Source organism: Urocitellus parryii, chromosome 9, assembly GCF_045843805.1.
Source record: "Urocitellus parryii isolate mUroPar1 chromosome 9, mUroPar1.hap1, whole genome shotgun sequence".
In the NCBI taxonomy this organism is placed as follows: Eukaryota; Metazoa; Chordata; class Mammalia; order Rodentia; family Sciuridae; genus Urocitellus; species Urocitellus parryii.
The window spans coordinates 146,179,842-146,194,210 of record NC_135539.1 but is presented as its reverse complement, the minus strand read 5'-3'; the positions used below and the strand labels follow the sequence as shown (position 1 = coordinate 146,194,210).

General features: G+C 48.0%; 1 protein-coding gene across 2 annotated transcripts in view; it reads right to left on the bottom strand.

The window, feature by feature from the left end:
- Positions 1-13,140, bottom strand: part of Rgs5 (regulator of G protein signaling 5) — a 56,058-nt gene extending 42,918 nt beyond the window's left edge. For both annotated transcript variants that reach the window (XM_026380996.2, XM_026380997.2), the window contains exon 1: positions 13,020-13,140. In XM_026380996.2, the coding sequence (XP_026236781.2) occupies positions 13,020-13,063 (44 nt within the window). In that variant the 5' untranslated portion in view covers positions 13,064-13,140. The remainder of the gene's footprint in view (positions 1-13,019) is intronic.
- Between the last annotated feature and the right edge of the window lie 1,229 nt (positions 13,141-14,369).

The window sequence follows — 14,369 nt, the reverse complement described above, 5'->3', positions numbered from 1 at the left end:
CCTAGAGGACCCTAACATCTGGGCTTGGCCTAGTCCTGCACAGAGCTCCTACCTCACCACACCCTCCTGAGCCTAGAAGACCCTAACATCTGGGGTTAGCCTGGTCCTGCACAGAGCTCCTACCTCACCACACCCTCCTGACCCTAGAGGACCCTAACATCTGGGCTTGGCCTAGTCCTGCACAGAGCTCCTACCTCACCACACCCTCCTGAGCCTAGAAGACCCTAACATCTGGGGTTAGCCTGGTCCTGCACAGAGCTCCTACCTCACCACACCCTCCTGACCCTAGAGGACCCTAACATCTGGGCTTGGCCTAGTCCTGCACAGAGCTCCTACCTCACCACACCCTCCTGAGCCTAGAAGACCCTAACATCTGGGTTAGCCTGGTCCTGCACAGAGCTCCTACCTCACCACACCCGCCTGACCCTAGAAGACCCTAACATCTGGGGTTAGCCTGGTCCTGCACAGAGCTCCTACCTCACCACACCCTCCTGAGCCTAGAGGACCCTAACATCTGGGTTAGCCTGGTCCTGCACAGAGCTCCTACCTCACCACACCCTCCTGAGCCTAGAGGACCCTAACATCTGGGTTAGCCTGGTCCTGCACAGAGCTCCTACCTCACCACACCCTCCTGACCTTAGAGGACCCTCACATCTGGGCTTGGCCCTGGTCCTGCACAGAGCTCCTACCTCACCACACCCTCCTGACCCTAGAGGACCCTAACATCTGGGCTTGGCCCTGGTCCTGCACAGAGCTCCTACCTCACCACACCCTCCTGACCTTAGAGGACCCTCACATCTGGGCTTGGCCCTGGTCCTGCACAGAGCTCCTACCTCACCACACCCTCCTGAGCCTAGAAGACCCTAACATCTGGGCTTGGCCTAGTCCTGCACAGAGCTCCTACCTCACCACACCCTCCTGAGCCTAGAAGACCCTAAAATCTGGGGTTGGCCTGGTCCTGCACAGAGCTCCTACCTCACCACACCCTCCTGAGCCTAGAAGACCCTAACATCTGGGGTTGGCCTGGTCCTGCACAGAGCTCCTACCTCACCACACCCTCCTGACCCTAGGGGACCCTAACATCTGGGGTTAGCCTGGTCCTGCACAGAGCTCCTACCTCACCACACCCTCCTGACCTTAGAGGACCCTCACATCTGGGCTTGGCCCTGGTCCTGCACAGAGCTCCTACCTCACCACACCCTCCTGAGCCTAGAAGACCCTAACATCTGGGCTTGGCCTAGTCCTGCACAGAGCTCCTACCTCACCACACCCTCCTGAGCCTAGAAGACCCTAAAATCTGGGGTTGGCCTGGTCCTGCACAGAGCTCCTACCTCACCACACCCTCCTGACCCTAGAAGACCCTAACATCTGGGTTAGCCTGGTCCTGCACAGAGCTCCTACCTCACCACACCCTCCTGACCCTAGAGGACCCTAACATCTGGGGTTAGCCTGGTCCTGCACAGAGCTCCTACCTCACCACACCCTCCTGAGCCTAGAGGACCCTAACATCTGGGTTAGCCTGGTCCTGCACAGAGCTCCTACCTCACCACACCCTCCTGAGCCTAGAGGACCCTAACATCTGGGCTTGGCCTGGTCCTGCACAGAGCTCCTACCTCACCACACCCTCCTGACCCTAGGGGACCCTAACATCTGGGGTTAGCCTGGTCCTGCACAGAGCTCCTACCTCACCACACCCTCCTGACCCTAGGGGACCCTAACATCTGGGGTTGATCCTGGTCCTGCACAGAGCTCCTACCTCACCACACCCTCCTGACCCTAGAGGACTCTCACATCTGGGGTTAGCCTGGTCCTGCACAGAGCTCCTACCTCACCACACCCTCCTGAGCCTAGAGGACCCTAAAATCTGGGTTAGCCTGGTCCTGCACAGAGCTCCTACCTCACCACACCCGCCTGACCCTAGAGGACCCTAACATCTGGGTTAGCCTGGTCCTGCACAGAGCTCCTACCTCACCACACCCGCCTGACCCTAGAGGACCCTAACATCTGGGTTAGCCTGGTCCTGCACAGAGCTCCTACCTCACCACACCCTCCTGAGCCTGGAGGACTCTCACATCTGGGGTTGGCCCTGGTCCTGCACAGAGCTCCTACCTCACCACACCCTCCTGACCTTAGAGGACCCTCACATCTGGGCTTGGCCCTGGTCCTGCACAGAGCTCCTACCTCACCACACCCTCCTGACCCTAGAGAACTCTAACGTCTGTGGTTGGCCTGGTCCTGCACAGAGCTCCTAACTCATCACACACTCTGGGGCGTGAGGTACCAGCTCACCACTTTACCAGGGGGCAAACCTGGGCATACAGACACAGTTCCCACACATTTGTGGCAGCTGTCTCTGACCTGGGGCTGCCCAGGCCTGGGAGAAGCTCTCGTGGCCTTGTGGCCTCCCTCATGAGGTAAAGCACAGCTCCTCAGGCTCTAGAACCACTCCTGGTTCCCCAGGCCTGGGGCCCTAAGGGTTCCACGTTTTCCCACTCCCTCCATCCAACCCGCTCCTGACTTTCGGAGAAAAGCCAGGGGAACCAACCTCCCTTGGGTGGTCTTCCTGGTCACTGATGCTGGGTGCCTCTCTGTATTGCACAGAGCCATGAATCCAAGTTTCACCTGCTCAGCTGGAAAGCAGGGTCTCAGGGGGAAAGCCGCTGCCCAGGGGCATGACCTGGAAACTGACAGAGCGGATCTGCTTGAGTGCCCACCAGCAGGCCTCCATGTGACAGGGAGAAGGTGTTCACTGGGCTGCTGTAAGCTGATTGTTTCTAGGGCCTGATGCAGGGTAGAATTCAGAGCTTTCCCTTAGAAGTTGACCTGTTTGCAAAGCACAAGGCTACCCTACCTATTTCATAAAGGTTCTCGCCTGCCCTCAGGGAGGCAGCCACCGGGTCCCTGCTGGTGCTTGGAGAGGAGGATGGAAAGGAAGGACCTTGTGGGTGCAGGAACTGAGAGCCACGGAGGCAAGGGTGGTGGCTGCACTTTCTCAGGTGCCTCTGAGAACAGTCCTAGAGAGGCTCCCTGGGTGCCTGCTAACAGCCTCCCAGGTCTGCTTCCATCTCTGCAGAACACTCTGCTAGGCTACATGTGATTAAAAGTACAATTTTACTCACAGTGGCAGAAGATCATGAAGCACATGCATCAGCACGTATTAATCTCAGGATTCTACACATGCAGTAAATTAGAAAGTTCATCCATCAGCTAAAAAGAGCTTGCTCCCTAGCTGTTGTTTGATGTTCCATGTGAACACTCATCCTGGAGTATGAGGATTTACTGTATCAATAGAACCACACAGTGGGAAGTGTGCCACCCCGCCCACCCAGAGCCCAGGGTGAGACCCTGCAGGACACAGGAAGATCAGGAGTGAGTCGACCTGGTCTACCTGGCACAGAATTGCTGATCTGACCCCAGCTGGGCAAGCGCTCTCCCAGGAGCATTGCCCCAGCCCAGGTAAGTGATGATGGTGACAGTGAATCAGACACATCCATGATGGAGACGACTAGACAAGCCTTCCCTCATGAGTCTCAGGAAACTTTAAGCCAACTTACAGAAATATGAAGGGCAGAAGCAGTGGCAAGCCAACTCTGGGTGTTCTGCTGGCCGAGGAGTGTGCCTCGGGGCCACGAGGCCTGAGGCTGTTGAGTTCTGGGGCAGTGGAAGGGGAGAGGCAAGCTGGGCCCAGCGAGTCTCCAAAACACACAGGTAAGGCCAGCTGAGCCTCTCTGTGGGCAGAGGATGCTGCTGTTCCAGCTCATCTCCAGGTATTTGGGCTCCTGTGGGAAGCCATTCTCACACGTGATCGGGTGCCTCCCGTTGAGGGTCTGAGGCACTTTGGCATAAGTCGAAGTTTTTCCCGGCCCTCTCCTGATGAGAGAGCCCATCCGTGTGGGGGTGTGCCTGACCACTGACCCCGGGGACCCAATCGCTGACCCTGACCTTGGAGTGCAGCCCCCCCTCAACCTTCATTGGATGGAATTCTCCCCTGAATCTCTGGTTCCCTAATAAAAGGCTACTCCCCGGCGTGCTCGCTCGCTCTCTCCTGCTAGCCCTGAGTAATCCTTGCTGCCCTGCTGGGCGGCTAGAGGAGCGAACCAGAGAGAGGAGCCGTCTCGGACCTAGCAATAGAATTAAGGTAACTGAGTCTGTGTGTTTTTATTTCGATCTCGTCTAACTAACTTTATGCCTAGAACCTCATTAATGAAACCACTGCGCAGGCCGCGTGGTAGATTTGGCGCCCACGAGGGGGGCATTCTAGATTAGTTAGATTGAGTGGGAGCGCGCTATAAAGATAAGGAAAAAAGATATAAGGATAAGGAAAAAGGAAATAAAGAAATAAAGGAAAAAGATAAAGATAAAGGAAGAGGTGACATTGGGTCACAAAAGTACCTGGAGTTATTGAAGGAAAGAGACGTTAAATTAATTAAAATGGGAAATTCAACTTCTTCTGATAAGGAAATGTACCTGACTATTTTAGACAGTATAATTAATCAGAAAGGGAAACAGATAAAGAAAACTCAGTTATTACAATTTTTAAAGATTGTAGGTGAATATTGTCCTTGGTTTTGTGAACAGGAATCTCCAAATTTACTTACTTGGGAGAAATTAGGAAGGAAGTTACAGAGAGTTTGTATTTCTAATGAATTACCTGGAGGCATTGAAAATATACAGAAAACATGGACAGCTCTAGAAGTTTGTCTTTTTAAATATATGGGCCAAAATTCACGGCCCCCTGAGGACCTTTTAAAAGGCATTCAAGGAGCTATTAGGTCTATTCAAATGGAGAATCAGCCTGAGGCTAAGTTAATTCCCTTCCCCTTAAGCCCTTTAAAAACAAAGGCACTAAGGGCCAAGCCAAAGGTTCAAAATGTGAACTTAAACTCGCAGCGCCATGCGGAGGATTCAGATGGCGCGGATGAGCCCGCCTTCTCGCCGCCATCCTTTCCTCCTAGCGGGAGCCGAGCAACAATATGGGGAATTCCAGGGAAGGTCGCACAGTGTGACGTCACTGGCGCCAACCAGAACAGTCCGCGATTTTTACCGGGACAGGGACAGAGATCACAGACAGTTTTCTTAGGACCTTCAAGGACAGTTGAATTAAATCCTGAAACGGGGCCAGAACAAATTCCTACTGGGATTTTCGGGCCGCTTCCTGATAATACTGTAGGTTTAATTTTGGGACGAAATAATTTGAAGGGAGCCATTGAGGTAATACCTGGTGTGATAGATTCAGGATTTAAAGAACAGCTATATGTTACTGTAAAAGCCAATTATCCCCTAAGACTCACCCCAAAGGATACTTTTGCCCAATTAATATTATTGCCTTGTGTCTCTGAAAGGCACCTGCCGGCAGATTCAGTTTCTAAGCAGCCGGACAGAGTATATTGGTCACAGTTAGTAAGACAAGAACGCCCTTTATTAAAACTTAGAATTAATAATAAAAATTTTCTAGGAATAATCGACACAGGAGCCGATATTTCGGTATTGTCTAGTCGGTTTTGGCCTAGAAACTGGCCTTTGCATGTAGCACCAGCTAACCTAGAGGGAATAGGACAGGTTTCACAGCCTGCTCAAAGTGCCAACTATCTCCATTGGGAAGATTCTGATGGGAACAGTGGAGTATTTAAGCCTTATGTGTTAGAGTCTTTACCAGCTAACCTATGGGGAAGAGATATTTTAACCAAAATGGGATTATTATTAGTTACTCCAAATTCTATAAGGTCAGTTGAGGAAGTTAATCAGAGGTATTTTCCTAGAGATGATAGGGAGACCTTTCAGGAAGAGTATCTGTTTACAAGCCAGTCTCCACGACAAAGATTAGTAAATGCTCCAAACCAAAATTTTTACTAGGGGCCCTGAGCACTTCCCCGATCCCTAAGACAGCTGAAAAAATCACGTGGCTCACAGAGGAGCCTATATGGATTTCTCAGTGGCCCATCTCAGGGGAAAAGCTTAAAATAATTCATAGATTAGTTGAGGAACAATTTCAGGCTGGTCATATTGAACCAACGCTTAGTCCTTGGAACACACCTATTTTTGTTATTAGGAAAAAGTCAGGAAATTGGAGATTACTACAGGATTTAAGGGCAATAAATCATGCAATTCAGCCTATGGGATCATTACAGCCAGGACTTCCCTCCCCCACAGCCATTCCCTTAGATTATAGCTTGATGGTAATAGATTTAAAAGACTGCTTTTTCTCTATAAGGTTGCATCCTGAAGATTGTGAAAGGTTTGCTTTCACTGTCCCAGCAATTAATTTTAAGGAACCTGTTAAGAGATATTGCTGGAAGGTTCTTCCTCAGGGAATGCATAATAGTCCTACACTGTGTCAAAAGTACGTTGATCAGGCAATAGATCCCATAAGAAATAGCTTTCCTGATGCATATATTATTCATTTTATGGATGATATATTATTGGCTCATGCTAATCCAGAGATACTTTCAGAAATTTTTACTCAGAGGCTTCACTTACAGCAATGGGTTTATGTATAGCTCCTCAAAAAATTCAAAAGGTGTCTCCTTTTCAATATTTAGGCCAGATAATTCAAGGACGTACAATCCGTCCTCAAAATCTTCAGATAAGAGTTAAGGAGTTACGTACCCTTAATGATTTTCAAAAATTATTGGGAGATATTAATTGGCTAAGGCCATCCTTAAAACTAACTACTTCTGAGTTAAGTCCTTTATTTCAGATATTACAAGGGAATCCTTCTCCAACCTCTCCACGTCAGCTAACTTTGGAAACTAAGGCAGCCTTGAAAAAGGTTGAAGTTGCAATTAAAAATGCACAGCTTACTAGAATAGATCCTAAAGAAATAGTGTATTTATTAATATTTCCAACTGAGCATACCCCAACAGGAGCCATATGGCAAAGATTAGGAGTTATTGAGTGGATTTATTTATCCCACTCTCCTCAAAAAACATTAATTCCTTTTCATGATTCTATAGCTCAATTAGTAATTAAAGGTAGAACTAGGATTTTACAATTAATTGGATCTGAGCCTGATATCATAATTATTCCATTTTCTGCTCAACAAACTAACTGGCTTTTTCAAACTTCTAACTATTGGCAGATAGCTTTTGCTGATTTCCCTGGACAGATAGATAGCCATTATCCTCGTGATAAGATTGTACAATTTGCATCATTAACATCACTAATTTTTCCAAAAATTGTAAGAACTCACCCAATAGAGGGAGCTTTATCGGTGTTCACGGATGGTTCTAACTCCGGTAAGGCAGGTTTTTTCAGTCGTGTTCACACAGAGGTGATACAAACTTCTTATACTTCTGCCCAAAGAGCAGAGCTTCAAGCTCTGATCTGTGCCTTAGATTACTTTTCAAATGAGCCTATTAATATTTATTCTGACAGCTTACATGCAGTCGGAGTTACCAAAAATATTGAAACTTCAATGATTGGGTTTACTTCATCACAGGAGTTATTTGAATTATTTCATAATTTACAAAAGACAGTGCTAATGCGAAAGTACCCATGTTTCATAGGACACATTCGAGCCCATACTAATCTTCCTGGACCTCTAGTTTCAGATAATGACAAAATTGATAAGTTAGTAGCTTTTTGTCAACAGATGTCTTCATATGACTGTGCACTAGCTTCCCATTCCTTGCATCATCAAAATGCTTCTAGCTTACGTAAAAAATTTAGTATTACCAGAGAACAAGCTCGTCAGATTGTAAGCCAATGCCCAAAGTGTGTTATTCACACTCCATCTCTGCCATCAGGGATAAATCCCCGTGGATTAAAACCAAATCAGATATGGCAGATGGATGTAACTCATATTCCTCAATTTGGTAAGCAATCTTATGTGCATGTCATAGTGGACACTTATTCTAGATTTATTTTTGCCACAGCACATACTAAGGAAAATGCTCAACATGTAATTTCTCATTGCTTAGCAGCTTTTTCCGTTTTAGGGTGCCCTATGCAGATTAAAACAGATAATGCCCCAGCTTACGTAAGCTCTTCTTTTCAACAATTTTGCCAAGAGTTTCAAATTAATCATAAAACAGGAATTCCTTATAACCCCCAAGGTCAAGCCATTGTGGAACGAGCTCATTTATCTATTAAGCTTCAATTACAAAAATTAAAAGGGGGGAATAGGATTGTCACTCCCCAAAATAGCCTTAATCATGCCTTGTTTGTTTTAAATTTTTTAAACTGTGATGCAGAAGGTCACACTGCTGCTGAGAGACAAATGTCTCCTTCAGTAACAGGCCCTTTAGGCAGAGTTCTGTGGAAAGATTTACAGACTGGTCAGTGGAAGGGACCAGATCCGATAATAATGTGGGGAAAAGGGCATGCTTGTATCTTCCCAGAAGGTGCCTTCCGTCCTATTTGGGTGCCTGAATGTGCTATCAGACATGGAGGAGATAGAACCCAGATTCAAGAGACTGAGGATCGACCCAGAGGAGCCACTACCCAGAAGGAGGAGATTTCGGAAAAGGATGAAGAAAGACCAGATTGAACCAGTCGAAAAGCTGATTTCGTGGAAAGACGTAAAGAAGCTAACAACCCAGGCTTCCCAAATACTTCGACGCCTAGGAAAGAACAGGACCCCAGTCTTGATGGTAGCGACAGTAATTGCCCTACTGGGCTGTCAGGTAAAAGGGAATCAAGTAGACACTTATTGAACATATTTCCCAGATCCACCCCTGGTACACCCAGCTGTGTGGACTGGAGAATCTATTCCAGTATTTACTAATGACTCATTCATGATGGGAGGATTTACAGATACTCATATTACTCCCAATCATGTGACTAGATTTAATTATTCTGGCTACAGTGCCCAATTACCTTTGTGTTGGTCACATGATAAACATGCTGGCTGTCTGAAAGTATCATTTGAAGAAAAGACAGCGATTGGTAAACCTAGATTGACAAATAATTCTATTTATGGGGACTTAAAACCTAATACTAGATCAGTAATTAAAATGGGACTTTCCCATAACAAGCCAGTCATTTCTGCAAAACCTCCACAGATATCCCACTGTCCAAATAGTTCTATAATTGAGATCGGCACCTTTCCTAAATGGATGGATTGTGTAAATGCCTTTCCTGTACAACATAAGGTGTCTAAAGATAGTGGGTATATTTTAGACTGGTCTCCAAAAATTGATAAGAGACAATTACGAAAAAATTCTGCTATGACACCTGCAGGATTTGTCAGTAATATTTTGACTTATAGTGAAGGAGGTATTCAAAAAGATATTTGGCGTTTAATTGCTGCCTCAGAGTATTTACATTTTACAGATAAGCCTTTACCAAAATTTGTCGGCAAGAACTGTAAAGAGGGATCTTGCTATGGCTTAAGAGCTTGTGTCCAATCTCCTTATGTTTTAATTATTGGAAATGTAAAAGTTAAATGGATGGGTGACAGATATGTTATTGCTTGTAATAAGTGCAACCTAACCAATTGTATTACTAGGTATAATGGAGGAAAAGGAGTGCTGATACTTCATCAGCCCTCTTTTGTTTTATTACCTGCTAATATTTCAGAGCCATGGTATGCTGATGCTGGTTTACAAGTCTTGCAGCAAATTCATGCTCAGCTAACAAGACCTAAACGTGCTATTGGAGTCATAATTGTTGGTGTCTTAGCACTGGTCTCATTTATTGCCTCAACTGTCTCTGCGTCTCTGACGTTGTCTCAAAATATTCAGCATGCAAAATTTCTTAATAATTTAGCTCAAAATACTTCCAAGGCTCTGCATAATCAAGTAAATATTGATGAAAGGATTGAGACTAAATTAAATGCCTTAGAGGCGACTGTTATAGACATAGGTAATGAACTTTCAGCCTTAAAATTTAAGGAGAGGCTTAAATGCCATGCTAATTATAAGTATGTATGTGTTACAGCTGCCAAGTACAATGCTTCTCTCTGGGATTGGGAGAAGGTTAAAAACCATTTATTAGGTATTTGGCAAAATAGTAATAATAGCTTGGATATTCTGGAACTTCATCACCATATCCAAGACATTCAAAATAATAAAGCTGATTTTTCAGATCCTTCTTCTTTGGCTAACCAAATATTGAAGGAGTTAAATGGATTCAACCCTGGAAATATTCTTAAACACTCCGCTTGGTACATTATTGGATTATTCTCTTTGCTGTTAATTCTCTTTTGTATTGTAACTATAGGATGGCAAGTCTTCCAATCAAGAATCCAGGAACTCCAGAGAATGAACCGCCGCCTCATTTTTAAGACAAAAAAGGGGGAATATGTGGGAAGCCATTCTCACACGTGATCGGGTGCCTCCCATTGAGGGTCTGAGGCACTTTGGCATAAGTCGAAGTTTTTCCCGGCCCTCTCCTGATGAGAGAGCCCATCCGTGTGGGGGTGTGCCTGACCACTGACCCCGGGGACCCAATCGCTGACCCTGACCTTGGAGTGCAGCCCCCCCCTCAACCTTCATTGGATGGAATTCTCCCCTGAATCTCTGGTTCCCTAATAAAAGGCTACTCCCCGGCGTGCTCGCTCTCTCTCTCCTTCTAGCCCTGAGTAATCCTTGCTGCCCTGCTGGGCGGCTAGAGGAGCGAACCAGAGAGGGGAGCCGTCTCGGACCTAGCAATAGAATTAAGGTAACTGAGTCTGTGTGTTTTTATTTCGATCTCGTCTAACTAACTTTATGCCTAGAACCTCATTAATGAAACCACTGCGCAGGCCGAGTGGTAGAGGCTCCAGCTCTGTACCTGAGCCCATTCCTCAGGCTTTACCCAGAGCAGGTAGGGGCAGGGGCAGCCCTGAACAGCAGCAGCTCTGGCCTGCAGTTGGTCCCTGGGCCACACTGATGCCCTAGCCGAGGCTGACAGCTGGGACTTAACTGCTCCCAGTCCCTCTTGTGTGCAGGGCATTAACTATCTTGCTGTTGACCACAGTGAACAAGCCCCCTCGGGCCTCATTCAAAGCACTATAGAGCCTTGTGGAAACAAGTAACAGGCTGTGTTATCTCCCAAGAAATCAATTTGATGTTGTGTCCAGGGTGGAAGTCATCCAAAATAAAACCCGGGTTCTTAAAGAGACAGAAGTTGTAGGTGACTTTCTCAGATAAGCCTTGGCATGGCTTCAGGGCAGAATGCAAGTGCTTCTCCTTTGATAAAACAGATCAAACTAATCTTAGTCAAATCCATTCCTTATAATAGGAGAAACGTCCCTTCCTCCATGCACCACAGAGGATTGTCAGGTGAGACTTTCTAATGGGATACTGGCTCTGCTTCTGTTCACTTTAGACACTTGGGACATCCTCAAGAGCACTGTCCGGACCCAGGACAACCCGCTCCAGGAATGCTGGCTGGGTGACCCCTGCATCCCAAAGCCGCCTTCTGTCCAGCAATCTAGCTACTTCTATCTGATGCAGTCAGGGCACAGAGAAGGCAGAGAAGCCCCCTCTGCCTCCAGCAGCCCCCTCCTCCCCCTGTCACTAGGGAAGGTGACCATCTACACATCCAGACCCTCTGAGCACAGAGAGAAGCCCCCTCTGCCTCCACCAGCCCCCTCCTCCCCCTGTCACTAGGGAAGGTGACCATCTACACATCCAGACCCTCTGAGCACAGAGAGAAGCCTCCTCTGCCTCCACCAGCCCCCTCCTCCCCCTGTCACTAGGGAAGGTGACCGTCTACACATCCAGACCCTCTGAGCACAGAGAGAGGCCCCCTCTGCCTCCACCAGCCCCCTCCTCCCCCTGTCACTAGGGAAGGTGACCATCTACACATCCAGACCCTCTGAGCACAGAGAGAAGCCCCCTCTGCCTCCACCAGCCCCCTCCTCCCCCGTCACTAGGGAAGGTGACCATCTACACATCCAGACCCTCTGAGCTCAGAGAGAAGCCCCCTCTGCCTCCACCAGCCCCCTCCTCCCCCTGTCATTAGGGAAGGTGACCATCTACACATCCAGACCCTCTGAGCACAGAGAGAAGCCCCCTCTGCCTCCACCAGCCCCCTCCTCCCCCTGTCATTAGGGAAGGTGACCATCTACACATCCAGACCCTCTGAGCACAGAGAGAAGCCCCCTCTGCCTCCACCAGCCCCCTCCTCCCCCTGTCACTAGGGAAGGTGACCATCTACACATCCAGACCCTCTGAGCTCAGAGAGAAGCCCCCTCTGCCTCCACCAGCCCCCTCCTCCCCCTGTCATTAGGGAAGGTGACCATCTACACATCCAGACCCTCTGAGCACAGAGAGAAGCCCCCTCTGCCTCCACCAGCCCCCTCCTCCCCCTGTCACTAGGGAAGGTGACCATCTACACATCCAGACCCTCTGAGCACAGAGAGAAGCCCCCTCTGCCTCCACCAGCCCCCTCCTCCTCCTGTCATTAGGGAAGGTGACCATCTACACATCCAGACCCTCTGAGCACAGAGAGAAGCCCCCTCTGCCTCCACCAGCCCCCTCCTCCCCCTGTCACTAGGGAAGGTGACCATCTACACATCCAGACCCTCTGAGCTCAGAGAGAAGCCCCCTCTGCCTCCACCAGCCCTCTCCTCCCCCTGTCATTAGGGAAGGTGACCGTCTACACATCCAGATCCCTTCTGAGCACAGAGAGAAGCCCCCTCTGCCTCCACCAGCCCCCTCCTCCCCCTGTCATTAGGGAAGGTGACCGTCTACACATCCAGATCCCTTCTGAGCACATCTCCTGAGGAACTCACTCAATCCCTGGAGCCAGCCTGTGGTGGACTCTCACATCTGCATATCACAGTTAGATAAGGAAACTGAAATAGAGAGCTTAAACACATTGGCAGAGGAGGGAGGACCTGGCCCAGGCAGTTTGCTGATGGCATCTGCACCCTGAGCCTTGTTCCCTCACTCTGCACAAGCACTTGTGGAACAGGCAGCACCCCCACCCTGGAGGAACACTGTTCTGGGTCCTCAGAGAGGTGTGAGGACCCCCCAGAATCTCTGCTCTTCACAGATGACCCCAGTCACCCCAGCTCTGCCGCAGCAGATGTGCCTGAGGGTGAAGAACCCCCTGGCACCCCCAGATTACATCAGAGCTCCGCCTCTCACCTCTCCAGACAGGAATGGGGCAGCGCTGCGAGCCCCTTACACATCCTGGCAGGTGGTCTGGGGCCTCTGCTCTGCACACGACTTCTCAACAGCCAACAGGAAAAGTCTGAAAACCTCCTCGGGTCTGGGGCTGCCTCTCCAGCTGAGAGAGATATAGGCTCTGGCCCAGCCCCCTTTGGCTCCCTGGACCAATCAGGGCTGCAGAGGAAGCTGCAGCAGGAGAGGGCTGTGCTGCTGGGCTGCCACCCTCTCCTGCTGAGATCTCCTCAGGGTGGCAGGGTGGCTAGGGTCCCCTTACAAAGGACCTTGGTTCCGACCTAAGGTCAGGCCGCCACAGAGACTGGAGGCGGGAGGAGGCCCAGGAGCCAAGGCCAGAGTCCAGCCACAGATGAGACAAAGTGACCTTTATCAAATCAAAGCACTTATAAAGGTGTGTATGTGTGTGTGTGTGTGTGTGAACATATGCACATGTATGTGTATGTGTGTATATGTGTATATGCATGTGTGTCTATATGTATGTGCATGAATGTATGTGTATGCGTGCACAAGTGAATGTGTGTATGTATGACTATGTATGTGTGCATGAATATATATATGTATGTGTGTATGTGTGTGTATATGTATGAGAGTATGTGTGTATATGTATATGAATATGTATGTGTGTGAATGTATGTGTATGTGTGTATGAGTGTATGTGTGTATATGTATATGAATATGTATGTGTGTGAATATATGTGTATGTATGTGTGTACACATTTATGCCTGTATGTATGTATATGTGTGTATGTGTATATGTATGTGCATATGTATGGATGTGAATGCATATGTCTGTATGTGTATATGTTTAGATGCATATGTGTATATGTGTGAATGTATGGATGTGAATGTATGTGTCTATGTGTGTATATGTTTATATGCATGTGTGTACATATGTGTATGTATTTGTGTATGTATGTATGTGTATATATGTGTTTGAATGTACATTTATATATGTGTGTACATGTTTTTGTATATGTGTATGTATGTGTATGAGTATATATGTGTGTATGTGTATATGTATGCATTTGTATGTATGTGTGTATGTATGTATGTGTCTACGTGTGTATATGTACGTGTATAAGTGAGTGTGTATGTGTGTGTATTTTCTTTGAACAACGGCTCTCTCTGCTTTTTTGCAACCCTACCCTAAGCACAGTCACTTGGATGTCCAAATGGTCGTCCACAAATACTGAGAATGTATCCAGGCTCTGCCGCTCACTGGCCAACTCAACAAAGGCCACTAATTAATCATGGCTGATGACCTGCAACTTGAGGGAAAAGGAGCAGATGACCTTGGGCCTTGGTGAGAGA